Raw genomic sequence first — 14,843 nt, 5'->3', positions numbered from 1 at the left:
TGACAAATAACAATGTACTGCTTTACAACTTTTACCTTCAGCTCCCAATTTGTAATTTTCAGTTTTATTGTTCTAGGTCTCGTTGATTATCTAAATCACTGAGCACTCTTGGATTTGATGTTGCCTGAGTGTTAACACTACAGTGTGTTATATATATATATATATATATATATATATATATATATATATATATATATATACACTGATCAGCCATAACATTATGACCACCTGCCTAATATTGTGTAGGTCCCCCTTTTGCCACTTAGACAAACCGCCAGCCCCCCCCTCCCCCATCAGTACAAGCATTGCGTATGATGATCAACTGCCCAGTGTGACATCACAGTGGTTCCAGAGTTCTAAACCACCTTCCTTATGCCAAGCATTCCACTGCTGTTCTTACCTGAGAGAGAACGGACGTGTTTTGACTTTGTGCAAACATTGTTAGACGATCCACTATCCTCTATATAGCGAAAGCCTTTCTTTATTGTTATCTGTTCTTTGAGTATCTGTTCTGTTAAGGAGAAGCGAGAGACAGACAGACAGAGAGTCAGAGAGAGAGACGGAGGCCCGGTGGGGTGCCATCGGGCCTCAGACTCCCCCGGAGACAGAGATTCCAGCGTAGATGGAGTTTAGGTCATTCCTGCCCTACGCATTACCTGGACTGCTGGCGGTCATAGGCTGGTGGTGGTGGCTGTCACGGAAGAACAAACCCGACGCCAATCACATCTCTGCCGACGTTAACCACGTCGATGCCAACGCCTGCCACGTCGAAGCCGACCCTTGCCACGTTGAAGCCGACACCAGCCACGGCGACTTCCAATGCCTTGCTGTCCTGGGTCAGGGGACATTTGGAAAGGTATATCCCAGTGACCCGAGTCATAGTCATTATAATGTCGGGCAGCTCCAAGCGATCGGTAATTCAGTCGAGGATGTGGAGAATAGATATTTGCTCGACACCAGTTTTCCAAAAACATATTTGTGGACACTTTAGAACTGACGTCCACTTTCTAACCTGTAACAGAAACATTGTCTGTGACTTGTAAGTGCAATCAGTGAGGACGTATTTCTAAATGCTTGTGTTGTGAGTGTCGCTCCTGGGCTCAAGAGCGGAGTTTGCCCATCTTGAATCTGTCTTGCTTTGACAGGTGCTGCTTGCCAAGGCCAGAGACACTGGAGAGAAGTACGCCATTAAAGCACTGAAGAAGGCAGACTACCTTGGCAGTGAAGATTTTGGCAGGTATGGCTTTCTTTTGGCTCTAGTGAAGCTTCTGGGTTTCTCAGCATAACAAAGATAAATAAACCTCCTCATGGTTTAAATGTTTTATACCAAGGGACCACATTAGCAAGGACTTCATTGACTTTTTTAACTGTCTTACTCTGCAGAAAAGCTGCCATTTTGTTGCATCTGTGGACTTTGTCACCCAAGCTGTTGATAAATGTATTTTCAGCTGCTGTCTGTCTTTTGTCTCTCCCAGCCTCATGTGTGAAAGGCGCGTCTTTGAGATGTTAAACAGTGAGCAGCACCCGTTCCTGGTGAACTACTTTGGCGCCTTCCAGACCAGCGGGCACGTGTGCCTCAAAATGGAGTATGTGGTTGGGGGAGACCTGAAGATGGACCCAGACGCGGACGCAGTTCCTGAGCCCCGGGCCGTGTGAGTGAAACACTGAGCTGCATGGCGTCTCAGTAGAGAAGCTCGCTCTGCCAACAGTAATGATGTTCAACTGTGTACCTATATAATCAGAATTGATTGCAAATGATATTTTATCTGAGCTTTCTTGTTGTTGGTCTCTTTTCTTGAACAGATTTACTGCTGCCTGTGTGGTGTTGGGTTTGGAGCATCTACACAGCCACAAGATAGCTCACAGGTAAGGTCTCACACATCAGCACTTTTTACAACATACAGAAAAGACAAACCCCACCACAACTATTCTCCCATTTCATTTAATTTCTGATAGATGTTGTAAATGATTGATTGTGACTCATAAGAGAAGCCACATCCTAATATCAGTGCAGACATGAACCTGAATGCACACAGTGTGAGACGTGTGTGTTTCCTTTAATGGCTGACAGTGAAACAGTCCTCGTGATCCGGGCATGTCCTCTCTCTATTCTGCTACCATGTGATTATACTGTATTTTTATTGCAGGGACCTGAAGCTGGACAACCTGTTGCTGGACAGAGACGGCCTCATTAAAATTGCCGACTTTGGGATATGCAAAGAAGGTAAATTACAAAAACAATAGTGTTGATTTCCTTGTTTAGCACTATGTATAATTTCCATTTTTACTCCAGTGTGTTGTTCCCGACTCCTCTTCGTTGTTCTTGCCAGGCATGGGTGCCAGTGATCGCACCGGCACATTCATTGGCACACCCGACTTCCTTGCCCCCGAAGCCCTTACAGAGGAGACCTACACCAGAGCTGTGGACTGGTGGGCACTGGGGGTGCTGCTATATGAAATGCTCATCGGCAAGGTGGGTATTCTAACACAACTTCATTAAACCTGTTGATTTTGCAAATGCCCATCTAAAGGAAAATGTAAACTAATAACTCTAAAAGCTGAAACACAAGCCAGTGTTTAATCTCATACAGTTCTCTCGTGCACACAGAACCGAAAGCACACGCCTGCATTGCCACTTTGTCCAACAGGTTTGGTTCTCGGGAGGATTGTGGTTTCTGCGCAGATTAATTTCACTTCCTATTCTATAAATGATCTGCTTTAATAAGTCATGTCTCAGGTGTGAATTGACCAATTGGTTGCGCAGTTTACACTATTGGTGTCCGTGTGGCTTTTGCAGTCCTGGGCTCAGATTGTGAATAATTCAAAGGCTCGGTCTGGAGTCACCCTTCAATGCGCTCTCCTGTCTTTCTCCTTGTGCCCGTAGCGTCACTGGCAATGATGAGGACGCCATGTTCGAGAGCATCATCAGAGACCCAGTGCAGTTCCCCAGCCACCTCTCCACAGAAGCCACCTCCATCATCACAGGGGTTCGTGTGCCATGTTTTTTCCTCTAGATTGTGCCTCGGTATCCCACTTCCCAACCATAATGAACGCATGTCACTGTTATTGAAATGTGACGGGATTCCTCTCCAGCATCACGTTTCAGCTTTAAGTCCATTGCTGGTGAATAACGTGCCTCTCCTTCTTATATTGAATCATCTGCAGCTGTTGGAGAAAGACCCAGAGTGGCGGCTGGGCGCCGGGGAGCGCGGAGTGGAGGACGTCAAGGCCCACCCCTTCTTCAGGGTACGTGGCACACACAACCGTTTTAGGGCTCTGTCCCATGAAGGCGGCACCCCCTTATCCTTCTTTTCTTCTCTCTCGTTTCAGAGTGTGGATTGGCCAGCGCTGCTTGACAAGAGAGTGACGCCTCCCTTCATCCCCACAATCAGCGAGCGGGAGGCCCTGTGCAACTCCGCGGCCCCTGTGTTCACTCTGCCCCACAAGCGCAGGGCCCTGACTGAAGAGGAGCAAGAGCTCTTCAAGGACTTTGAATATGTGGCTGACTGGTTCTAGTGCCAGCGCTGGGGAAAAGAGACAGTCACACAGAGAGAGAGACAGTCACACCGAAAGAGATAGACAAACATTGAGAGCAACATCAGAACATCAGCTCTCCCCTTCCCCTCCCCTCCCCCTCTCTCCCCTGACATGAACACACGTACACTCACGCACACACACGCACGCGCACACACACACACGCACTCACACTAATTGAAGGATGTAAGACTGAGAGGATCCTGCAGCTGTTGTGATGGATATGGCTGTGGGACATTTGACACTTGAAAACCGGCCTTCAACTCCAGACGGACCTGCTGAAATCACGTGTTCCTCCTCACACTGCTGACTAAATAAAAACCAACAACAATCACTTTCAAAGATGCCTCCTTGTGTTTGGACTTCTTGACTGTAAAACAGGGAACTGATCTCCTGTGCCACTGTGGATCTTCAAAGGTCACGTCATTTTCTCATCGGTTGAAGGCAAATGAGCATTAATATGTACTATGACTCACACAGTTAACATCCTAAGTATTATTATTTATACATATGTGCAGTAAACATGGTTAAAGGAAACATGACCCAACTGCATGCCAAATATTTAAAGTCTCAAATATGATTAAAATACACAAATCCCTCTGAATCACAGAAAACAAAAGTTTGCTGCAACACCAAATCCTATACAATGAAACCAGATAATATGTAAAATATCTGATGTTTATGGCTTGCAGTCTCTGGAACATGTCAAATTTAATGAATAAAATGAAATCAATACACTCCTGACACGGGTCTTGAAAGTGGTTTCCTCATGGCAGTGAATACTTGATGGCAATCATGTTTTTCTTCGCCACGCCACACAGGCTCCCACAAGCATTGAGTCCATCTGTAAACTCTGATCTCATGTCCGCAGTCATCAAGAACAATGTTAATTAAAGATCAGTATAAATAAAGGGCATGACGCACTGTACAGACCGACTCCAGAAGAAACCTCTATCTGTGGTGCTCTCTCCACAGGTGACACTAAATGTGACAGATTACAATTAGTTTCAAAAGGTGTAAATATTATATATTAAATATATATTTTATAAATTGTGCAACCTCCAAACCATGTGTAATAGTTTAGAATGAGTGAAATGTAAGTGCCCTACAATACTTCACTGACAGCCGCTAAGGCATTTTGTTCTAATTGTGCTGTTAACAGACAAACCAGTTCAAGATTGTTGTTGCTTCTTACCTTTATAAATCATTTTAAGATATTTATTACCTTGGACATGGTTTGCAGATGATGTAGTTCCTTCTTTAATGAAACAGGGGATATTGCGATCCCAGTGCTACACCAATAAATAAATAAAATGAATACAACAACATAATTATCATGGTGGGCAAAATAAGGAGGTTGTTTGAATGGCACTGATTAATAAGCAGGAGGATTGGAGATGAACTTGTCAACATACAAAGTGCTAGCCTTCCTTCTTTGCATTGTCATAAGCAAAATACTCATTATGCATATGGAGCAAAAACAATTGAATGTGTCCCACAATTAAAAGCCTTCTCTTGAGTTTAATAAAAAAAAACTGCATTGATTCACTACGTTTTAACACTACGTAGGCAGGTCAAAAATAAATGACAAACCCTTTTAATAATAAACTATGGCTGCATGGTAAATGGTGCAATGCCATTAACATCTTTGATGGTTCCTCATCCTAAAAAGAAAAAACTACTACAGTTTCTCATTGTTTTTATTTGCAGAGGGAGTTCTGTTCAGTCTAATGGACTGCTTTAAACTGACCTGCCACCTGAAGGGAATAATTGAAAGTATTTCTCAACAATGGAAGATCGATGCCTAATTTCTTTATTATTAATAGTAGTAGTAGTAGTATGCTTTTTTGCATTCAAAATGTATTTAAGCTCTTCCTGCAAATGAGGAGCACAATCAGGGGAAAAAAAAACTAAGGACTGTGAGACTTTACCCAACATGGACATCAAGCTGCTGCAAGAATGATGGCGTCCGTATTTCTCTACTATATTAGGCTCAGAAGATCTCAGACTGCCTTTTATACCGAAACTGATTTAATGTGCTGCTTTAGTAGGTAGACTGCATGTTTGGTTAATTTTCTCACCTGTTATGTGGCATATTAAAGGATTGCATTTTGAAAGCACATAATCCCTTTACAGATAGTCAGAATCCCAAGTCCTTAGTGGCACATTTATCCCCTTTTAATTGTCATAATTCTGTTCTCCAAAGATGCTCTAATTGGAGGATCAGTTATCTATCTAAATTCATTTTCCAAATTAGTGGATTAAGGAGGCCAGTGGTCCCTGCTGTGTAAACTGTTGATGCCATGCTTGGAACCAGGTATGTCAGTTCATGGTTTGTCAAGTTGTAATTTCAATAACTCAGAGATAAACTATTTAGGCATTAGAAAGGCACTGATGGTCCGTCCCAGACTGACTGCCAGGTCTTTGAACTTGAGAAATGGATTTTGAAAGGCTGTTCGAATGCATTAACGTATCATTAGGACATTTGATTGTTTTGGTCTCCGACTGCGGCGCTTGCCTGTACTGCACATCAGTGACAGGCAAACATGTTGGAAATACCAAACTTTGTTATACTGCCTGCAATTCTAAAACCTCTTCAGAGGGTTTGTTCACTTAGAATTTTACCAAGCCATGTCTTGAACGGTACTTGTGAATCTTCAAATACGGTGACTTTGCATACGCCCACATCGCATATAGAAACTCCTTCTTCTTGTGAATTTTTCCTTCCCTCGATTCCAAGGTACACCCTCAGGTCACAGACTGTGCTGAGACTGATGTACAGATTAGTTTATAATTCCCTTTCATGATTTCGGAGACCTTATTTTACTTTCCCTCAACTTCTATTGGTTAAAAAGGTCCAAGTGATATTATTTAATATAACATTGAATTGTATTGACCTGCAAATCATTGTGAAATAATTAAAGATTCCAATTGCCAAACATGTTGGTTAATATATATTTTTTTTTTGTAAAAAAACAAGTTCCAAGAATGCATTCAACTTTTACTATAGAAATGACAGACCACAAAGATAATAGAGAAAATGTCTAATCGCCTGAAATGTATGCATATGTTCAATTCTTTATTAAAGGGAAGAACAAGACGAGATTGTACCCTGTAGTGCTTGATGCTTTGATATCACATAATTCTCAAGGTCAAACTTTTCAATTGGACTGCTTAGTATTCAGTGTTTCTGAATAGCAGTTTTATATTATTATTTTTTTATATCTAACTAATTCATGAAGATTAATGCTCAATTATTGAAGCTTGGAAGTTATTAAAGGTCGCTTTTATTTAATCAAACCCTCCCACATATCATGTAGAACGGACTCGGATTTCTCGCTTATCTGCTGTTTTTCAAAACTTAGGGGAAAAGTTATTCCCTCTCACATTGGGAGACAAACTGTACAGCAGTGACTGAGCCAGGCGGTCAGATTTGTAGTGAACATTTCATTATGATTCAAGGGGGACAAAGATAGCAATATAATTTGCATTTACAGGGATTAAGTTTGTTAGATTAAGGTTCTGAACTGGAAATTAAAACACAGAAAGGTCTCATTTTCAGTTTTGGGGTTTGGAATCAGAAGAAGGTGGAATTTGTGAATTCCAATGCACTTTCTGCTTCACTGGTTTATGTGCCAGTAGTACCATGAATCAATAATTGCATTCAATAATTAATTATTACCTTTATTGTAGTGGTGAACTACTCTCTGTTAAAGTACATCATACATCAATATTCCAAAATCTCAGAAGTATTGCGTTTCAATAAAAATTTAGACCTTTAATTAATACACAAACATAAACACGCACCCACACACACACACACTGACAATTACATTGAACAAATGGTACAGCAGTGTATTAGAAAATAAAAACATGCATTTTTAAGCTGATTTTGTTGCATCTAACTAAAAGTTGTAATTTTTTCCAGCACACGAGTGAAATTTGGAAACTTGACAAGCTCAAATAAAAATATTATGTTAAAGAGTGACTAGAAAGTATGGACAAAATTAATTATTTTTCATTGTAGTGCTAATTTCTGATCTTGGTAAATTAATTAAGGCAGCGTTATCTTTACTGCGCAGTGAAAAATATGAGCCATTGTAATTTACCTCACAGTATTATCACAATTATGAATTAAATTAGACAGGAGCGAGAGCAGGTATGGCTCATTGTCATCATAATTACCCATAGCTCTCCTTTGATTCAGATAAAGAGAATACACCCGTTTTAAAACCCATTTTTGAGGATAAGTATTTACAAAATAAATAATAGCTAAGATGGGCTATTTAGAAACACAGTCATTGTTATGTTTCTGACAAATATATCTTATAAATACAAACTGATGATGTGTTACTGAGTTACAAAGGTCAGAACAACTAGTTCCACAGCATGAGTTGGACTGGTCTTCTTACTCAGTATACAGAATAGGAAGACAAATACAGCACTTTTGTTTCATATCACTGAAGTTCAGACAGCAGTTGTCAAAAAGTGATGTCCAAGGGCAATGGGAAATACATTTCAGAATAAGTAACTGGTTTGAAAAGGAACCCAGTTAGACAATGGCCTAAACATTAACAGCAATTAAAATCATGTGTGTGTGTGTTTTTTACAGTTTTTTTCTATGTTAATCAAGCAACTAAGATACATAATTAAGAGCCAAACAGCTTTGTGCTTTCTTCCCTCCCTAAGGCACTCTCTAATCTCAGCAACAACTAGGTGTCATTACTGGAAAACATTCATTGAAAAGAAAATTGGTACCCCACCTCCCATAGAAACAACACAATATAATATAATATAATGCATGCATTTCACTATACATGATTTCATTACACCAATAAGATACATACCTATTTTTAGCTGTACTAATAGGACCCTAACTCTTTACAACACCAACATCAGCACCTCCACTCGTCTCTTTTAACTCTATATAGAATCCCACTTCACAAGCCTAACTCTACCCCAAACTAAAATATATCCCTAGTTTGATCTGAAGTTTGACCTTAGCTGTTCCGTAATTATTTCCTAAATCAAATCTAATCAAATCTGACTCTTAAAACGATCGAAATACATTCACAAGACAGTTCCTACCTTCTCCTGTACATCTGGTTCATTTGGACCATGCTGCTATTCTCTTCTTGTTATGATGTAACCACAAATAAACCTGTTAGTGGACCACTGGTGTAAATGTAGATTTCTCATCTGAAATATTCTTGAATCCAGTCTTGTCCTGGTTTATACTGAATTTAATTGTTCTTCCTGAAGTATGCATTCTTTGTTATATTAGAACTTAATTGGCTGCTTGTTTGCATGAGAGGCTGTGCTTTCCTCTATATGGTGAGTGCTATCCTACACATTCATTACTCCACTGCAGTGGCTGGGCTTGATTTTCTCAGTTTTATGGTCAGCAAAGATACATATACCACCTTGTTGTGTAATTATATATTTTTAGATGGTACAGCTTTTGTTTTACTGTTGCTATCCTTTGGAGCTGTGATGTGATACAGTAATTTTGCAGATTGCAAAATGATTAGCCAAAACAGCCTAACGATATTTCAGCTGAAAAGAACTTCATACCAAAGCCATAATATTTGTGCCTCCCCTCTGCCTCTCCACCAGTAAATTCACTCAAAGTAACTACTTATTAACTGTAATTGAAGATATAAATAAAGTATGGAGCAATTCCATCAGAGTACATAAGCAATTTTTCTCTGAATATAATTGTTTTAATTATAGGGCTAATGGTGGACCACACAGAAACAGCTGTAGAATTCTGATGGCAAGTCAGCGCCAAGGTCAACTCTCTGCACTGATTGTTTAGCAGTTTGTGCTCTATAATAGATTTATTTTCTATTAGATGTCAGCAAAGGTTTGACCATGGGTATTATTGTATCCTAACTTTTCCAACATGTTCTAAACAGAGTGGTTTGATTACATGACAATGCTTACAAAATTTATATTTTCTTCATGTGCCACATGAAGAAAATATAAATTTTGTATATATATATAAAAAAGGAAGCACTACATTTATGTCATATAACTAATTTGTAAATAGACAGATCAACTTGAATCACTTTTCAACCATGCCATTTCCCAGAAGGAAAAAGATAACAATAAAGCATTTATTCTGTGAACTTTATCAATCTAAGGATCCCTACCAAACAATGAGGAGATAATCCCTACATTACATATATTTTCACCACAAATAGGTTCTCCAGCTCCTCAAAACTCTCAGCTCTGTCCAAATCTAATTCCTTATGTCATAATCACTTGGGACTGGATTGTGATGTGCAAGACAATCTGTTCCAGGGCCTGGATGGGCTGCGAGCGAGGACATCATAAATAAATAAATAAAGTTAAACAGCCCTGATTGTACTAGAGATTATATTGTATTGATACCTGGCAGCGTCTCTTGGGACAGCAGCAGAAAGCGATGCTCCACACGATGATACATTCTGTAATAAGCTAAAGATAACGGTATTGAGATTTGCTTCTCTTTACATCAGAGGTCCCCAATCATGGGACCTTCCAATCACATTACACGCCAGGTCTGAATCAGTTTAATTAACTTGCTTGAACGTATTCATGTGATAGAATGGAGGAGAGGAACAGAATTCTTCATTAAAAATGGAATCACAATCATACTGCCTAGATCTATTATATGTTTTCCTACATTTCCTTTTCATTTCGACCAATTGGTATGCACAGTAGTAATTAATCAAACATTAAAATGGGGCCACTTCTGCTGCCTTTGTCTACTGTCCCTCCTCTGTACTTCTGTAGGCCTAAATTTTTAATTAATTATATATGAGAAAGGAGTTCTCAAAGCTGAAGCCAAAAATTTCAACCTTGTAAATGCCTTAGTGAGAAGCTGGGACAAACTTGTGATGAGCTGAAAGTAAATGAAATGAAAACTTGGCCGTATTTTTACATTTTAATTTATTTTAATTGGGAACAGGTAATTAATGCTTAGCAAACATTTACATTTGATTTGACAATTATTTCAAGATGTTGTCTGAGATCTAATATACTGTCACTTATTCTTCTGTTTTGTAAAAGCTGCATTTTCAGGATTTCTAATTTTCTAGAGTAGTGGCAAAATTGTTTATTTTAAAAACACATCAAGGTAAGACAAAAAAAAATGAAATATGTCTATTTTATATTGTTGTTTCTTAGGACACGGATGGAAATGATTTTTATGACACTTGAAAATTAAGTCATTTGAAAATCTATTTTCTATATATACTTTGTCTAGGGAATATTGTAACAGTGAAGGAAAAAGCAAGTAGGCATTTATTACACCTCTTTTCCCCTTGTTCTATTTTCCTGTACTGTAGAGTTATTTTTGATGAAGCCTAATGGACTATATGTTGATTTCCGCTGCTAAAGCACTATTTGGTGATTTTCATTAGATTCTGTGGATGTACTACCTTGCTTGGAGCTGGATCTGTGTGTGTGTGTGTGTGTGAGAGAGAGAGAGAGAGAGAGAGAGAGAGAGAGAGAGAGAGAGAGAGAGAGAGGGGGAACGGGGAGAGAGGGACAGAGGGAGAGAGGGAGAGAGAGGGAGAGAGAGAAGGACTGTCTCTCTGGGTTTTCTCATCTATTAATGGTTTTCACTTCTGGTCGTGAACTTAACAAGAAGCAAGTGTGCTGCATTGTTATAGAAAATTTATCTTTCTGCACTGTTTGTCTCACTGAGCATTTATTTGTTGTTAAGGTCACTGGTAGAATGACTTCAGTTCATGAACTTGCTGTTTGGGTGAGAAAACACAAGCCTGGACTGTCACTGCCGTATTTCAAATGAAGACCAGACTGTTCGATGACTGCGAATACTCAACACTACAACACATGTTTGTAAAGTTTGCTGTAGAATAGAATCGTGTATTGGACGGTATATATTGATATTAAGATACAAATGGAAATCACATCTATGAGTAACTGGAATTCATAATTTTTAATCCTGAATTCTTCATATTTAATTCCATACCTAAACATTTAAATTAAAGCCAATAACAATACTAACTGCACATCTTATACAGGTAAGAGTATAGCAGTCCCTAACAGAAACACAGAAGAACAAAAATGCAGACACTAATACAAAAGAAAAAATGTAAAATTGAAAATTAAATCTAGTTACTCGAACTCCAGTCTAAGCAACTGCTCCAATTTATCACGTCCTTTTAGAGGAGTGTGTAATTGCAAGTAGAAAGTGCATAACATGAAGGAGAAAAGTGAGAAAGAAGATGTTAGTGAATTCTTAATGGTTGTCAAACTGTGGCAAGCTTCTGAGGGCAGTACTTAAAGTACTGGTGTACAGCATACAATAGATTTCCAACATCAAACTGCTCGTATAAGAGGCTTCATTAAATGGCAAATCAAGATGCTAATGGGAAAAAGAAAGAGGGCGATACCATTTAAAAACAATTACACAAACGCACCATTCATTTAGTCATTAAGGAGCATTATACACTCGTTACTAAATCTCAATTAAGTTAACGTGTTCAAATGCTCATTACCATATATAATAATTATAAGATCCATGGAGAGTCGGAATAAAATGTGTCCCTAAGCGTTTCAAATGGTCACACATTACACCCTTATAGAATATTATAAGTAAGTAATGCTGGCTCTGTAGTCTGTAAAACATAATACACATCATATGATAATTCACAGATTATAAATCAATGTAATATTTAAAAAAATGGGGAGTACTGGAAATAAAGTTTTAAACTAAATAAATTACAAAACCTTTATAAAAAAAAAAACAAGCAGGATAATACAAGTAGATGCTCAGGCTCAGGCTGAGCATCAGATAACTAAACATATTGTGAACAACAGAAATTACAGCTGCCAGAAGTGAATATGGGCAATAATGAAGAGCTGTATTCCAGGTTTCTATGTTTCCTACCCCCTGTTTTTAAGAAAGCGTGGACAATGCTCACAGAATGATAATGATGGTAAAATGGTTCATTTTGATTATTTCAGTGTTGAATGTGATCACGTGACGGTGAGATTGACACCGGGGGAGAGAACGCAGGCAATAGGATTGATGAGTTCTGCAATATGAAGCCGAGAGGTTAGCAGCACTAAGTACTCTGTGTGTTGTGGGCGGCCTCGAGAAAACAATGCCACACACATAGAGGAGCTGGCCCGAGTTTTAAGGTATACGGCAGTTTTTGTGACCACCATCAAGCGTTTCTTTGCCTTTGCCAGGGAACATGTGATGTTCACTGATGTTTTCTGATTGTCCACTCCTTTATCATCAATTTATCATCAAGTTCTGAGCACTTTCCAACATGGCAACAAGCACAATCATTTGACCAGAGTGTGTTTACAACACCTGGGATGCCAGAACACGAAATTGCTTCTCGGGGAAAAATGTGTCCGCCAACGTGAGGTGGATTAAATAGCTTGGGAAGAGAATAAGAAAGAGATAGTTCCATCTGGTCCCATCGCCTCTTTGAAATGTAGACGCTCTTCTTGTGCAGAATCAATAGGATACTCCTGGCATTCATTAAGAACTTAATTTCATTGATGAGATGTACTGCTTGTACCAATTGTACTGTTGCTTTTCCACATTACACAGGTTACTAGTTTCTGAACAGCACCCCCAGTAAAGTGTGTTGATCATCATTTTGTATGTTGAAACACTGCCAGTTGGGGTTTCAGTTAATTACAAGCAAAGTTAACCAAGTGTTACACTGGGACGGACTGTTTTATAATATATAGTGCGTTCTTGGCTTACTCTCGTCTGTGCAGGACAATTATAATGTTCACAGAGAAAATATGGGGTCGCTGTGCCAGAGAAACTTTTTCTTATTCCAATCTTTTATTGTCATCAGTGACTTATTTATTTATTTCCCAATAAGTTGTGTTTAGCTATCATCTTTCTTCAAGTGAGATGTGCTTCGTGTAGCATGTCTTATGACTTGACAATGCGTTACGTCTGTGTCTCCCAGAGTGAGTCGTGCTGATGTGGTGCCGAGTGTATCAAATCCCGTACGCTTCGATGACTGCACAGGCTGAGATATTCGCAGTCACGCTCAAAATTGTTTTAGATATTGAACTTCCAATAAACATACCTCAAAGCACATTGCTTTTTTTCTCTCTTGTTTAATGTGTGTGTGGGGAAATTTTACTACTTTTTTAGAAATCAGTATATTAATGACAACTAAAAGGCATGAATTAATGGTTATGGAATAAACCTTTCTTTCTATCTGGATTGATATGACCAGAGAGATGAGTAAATGCATTAATGCTGCCAGTAAATGGTCTACTTTATTTCTCAAAAGTATGTGTTTAAATTTTGTGTAATTCCTTTTTTTACCTACATTAGAGTGAAATGTATTGATAGACAAAATAAGCTGCACAGAACTGTAATGTATTGTTCTTTTTCTCCGATTCATTGGTGTTTTTAGGGTTTCTTGGTTTAAAAAAACAAGAATGCACAATTTTAGGCAGACAGACATCGACAGTCAATGTGAGAAAATTTGTAATCTGTTCAGACATTATCTCAGGGGACAACAGGTTTCTGACCCTGAAGCTTTCTTACTGTTCATTAAAGTTTCATTTTATTCCCCGAGAGGTTCACAAAATCAGAGAGAAACCCTGAGTTTGTATTTTATTTTATTCTTATACACTATATATATATATATATATATATATATATATATATATATAGATTATTACAGTTATGTGATGTCTGGTGGCTAATTTTTCATTTTGTTGGTTTTATGCCTCTCTATACAATGTTATGTCCTGAGGTAATGACTTGTCGGTTATCTTTCGGAGGGAATCTCTGCCACAGATTCATGCACATCCTCTCTCTATGCTCCACCCTACATAAACACACAATACTTATTATGAAAAAATAATGAGAATAATAATGGTATTTTTTGTGATGCCTAAGGGATTATAAACAGATTTTACAGAAACAATATCTGCTGCAATGAGAGGCTATGCTTCCATGCACTGTTTCGAATATTTCTGCCTCTGCCCTACTGCGGTAGATATTGCTACACAGTGCCGTAGGTAGTTTACTCATAATTTCGTACTTTCAATTAAAAAATCTCACAGAAATCCACAAGATATTGAGTCTGGCAAAAACAATTATGGCATCATTTGTAATCAACATATAATAATATCGCTTGTGTGTTGAGAAAGAAAAGGTGCTGCCCTATTTATAATCAGCATTTTGTTTTCTTGCTTTCTTGCATTAGTGTATTTTGCAGATCTCTTGCTTGCAACTTTTCTTGGAAATAAAGGATAGTGTAGTCAAAGTTGTTATTTTTGTAAGAAAGTAAATCCCATGA

General features: G+C 38.6%; 1 protein-coding gene across 1 annotated transcript; it reads left to right on the top strand.

Annotated features, from left to right (window-relative positions):
* The first annotated feature begins 622 nt into the window (after nt 1-622).
* On the top strand, nt 623-3,516 carry LOC136762702 (serine/threonine-protein kinase N2-like). Its single transcript, XM_066716266.1, has 10 exons — nt 623-856; nt 1,146-1,237; nt 1,476-1,652; nt 1,804-1,866; nt 2,148-2,224; nt 2,331-2,477; nt 2,609-2,648; nt 2,885-2,987; nt 3,166-3,246; nt 3,331-3,516. The coding sequence occupies exons 1-10, from the start codon at nt 623-625 to the stop codon at nt 3,514-3,516; spliced, it is 1,200 nt and encodes a 399-aa protein (XP_066572363.1).
* The last annotated feature ends 11,327 nt before the right edge of the window (nt 3,517-14,843 follow it).

Source organism: Amia ocellicauda, chromosome 11 (genome assembly GCF_036373705.1).
Source record: "Amia ocellicauda isolate fAmiCal2 chromosome 11, fAmiCal2.hap1, whole genome shotgun sequence".
Taxonomy (NCBI): domain Eukaryota; kingdom Metazoa; phylum Chordata; class Actinopteri; order Amiiformes; family Amiidae; genus Amia; species Amia ocellicauda.
Note: the sequence above shows the minus strand (reverse complement) of the source record. Positions and strands in the feature narration are given on the sequence as shown.

Excerpts from the sequence above, each read along its gene's own strand:
- LOC136762702 (XM_066716266.1), top strand. The coding sequence starts at position 623 with ATGGAGTTTAGGTCATTCCTGCCCTACGCATTACCTGGACTGCTGGCG. Across the intron at positions 2,649-2,884 it reads ATTGCCACTTTGTCCAACAG|CGTCACTGGCAATGATGAGG; the intron begins GTTTGGTTCTCG and ends TTGTGCCCGTAG. Across the intron at positions 2,988-3,165 it reads CCACCTCCATCATCACAGGG|CTGTTGGAGAAAGACCCAGA; the intron begins GTTCGTGTGCCA and ends AATCATCTGCAG.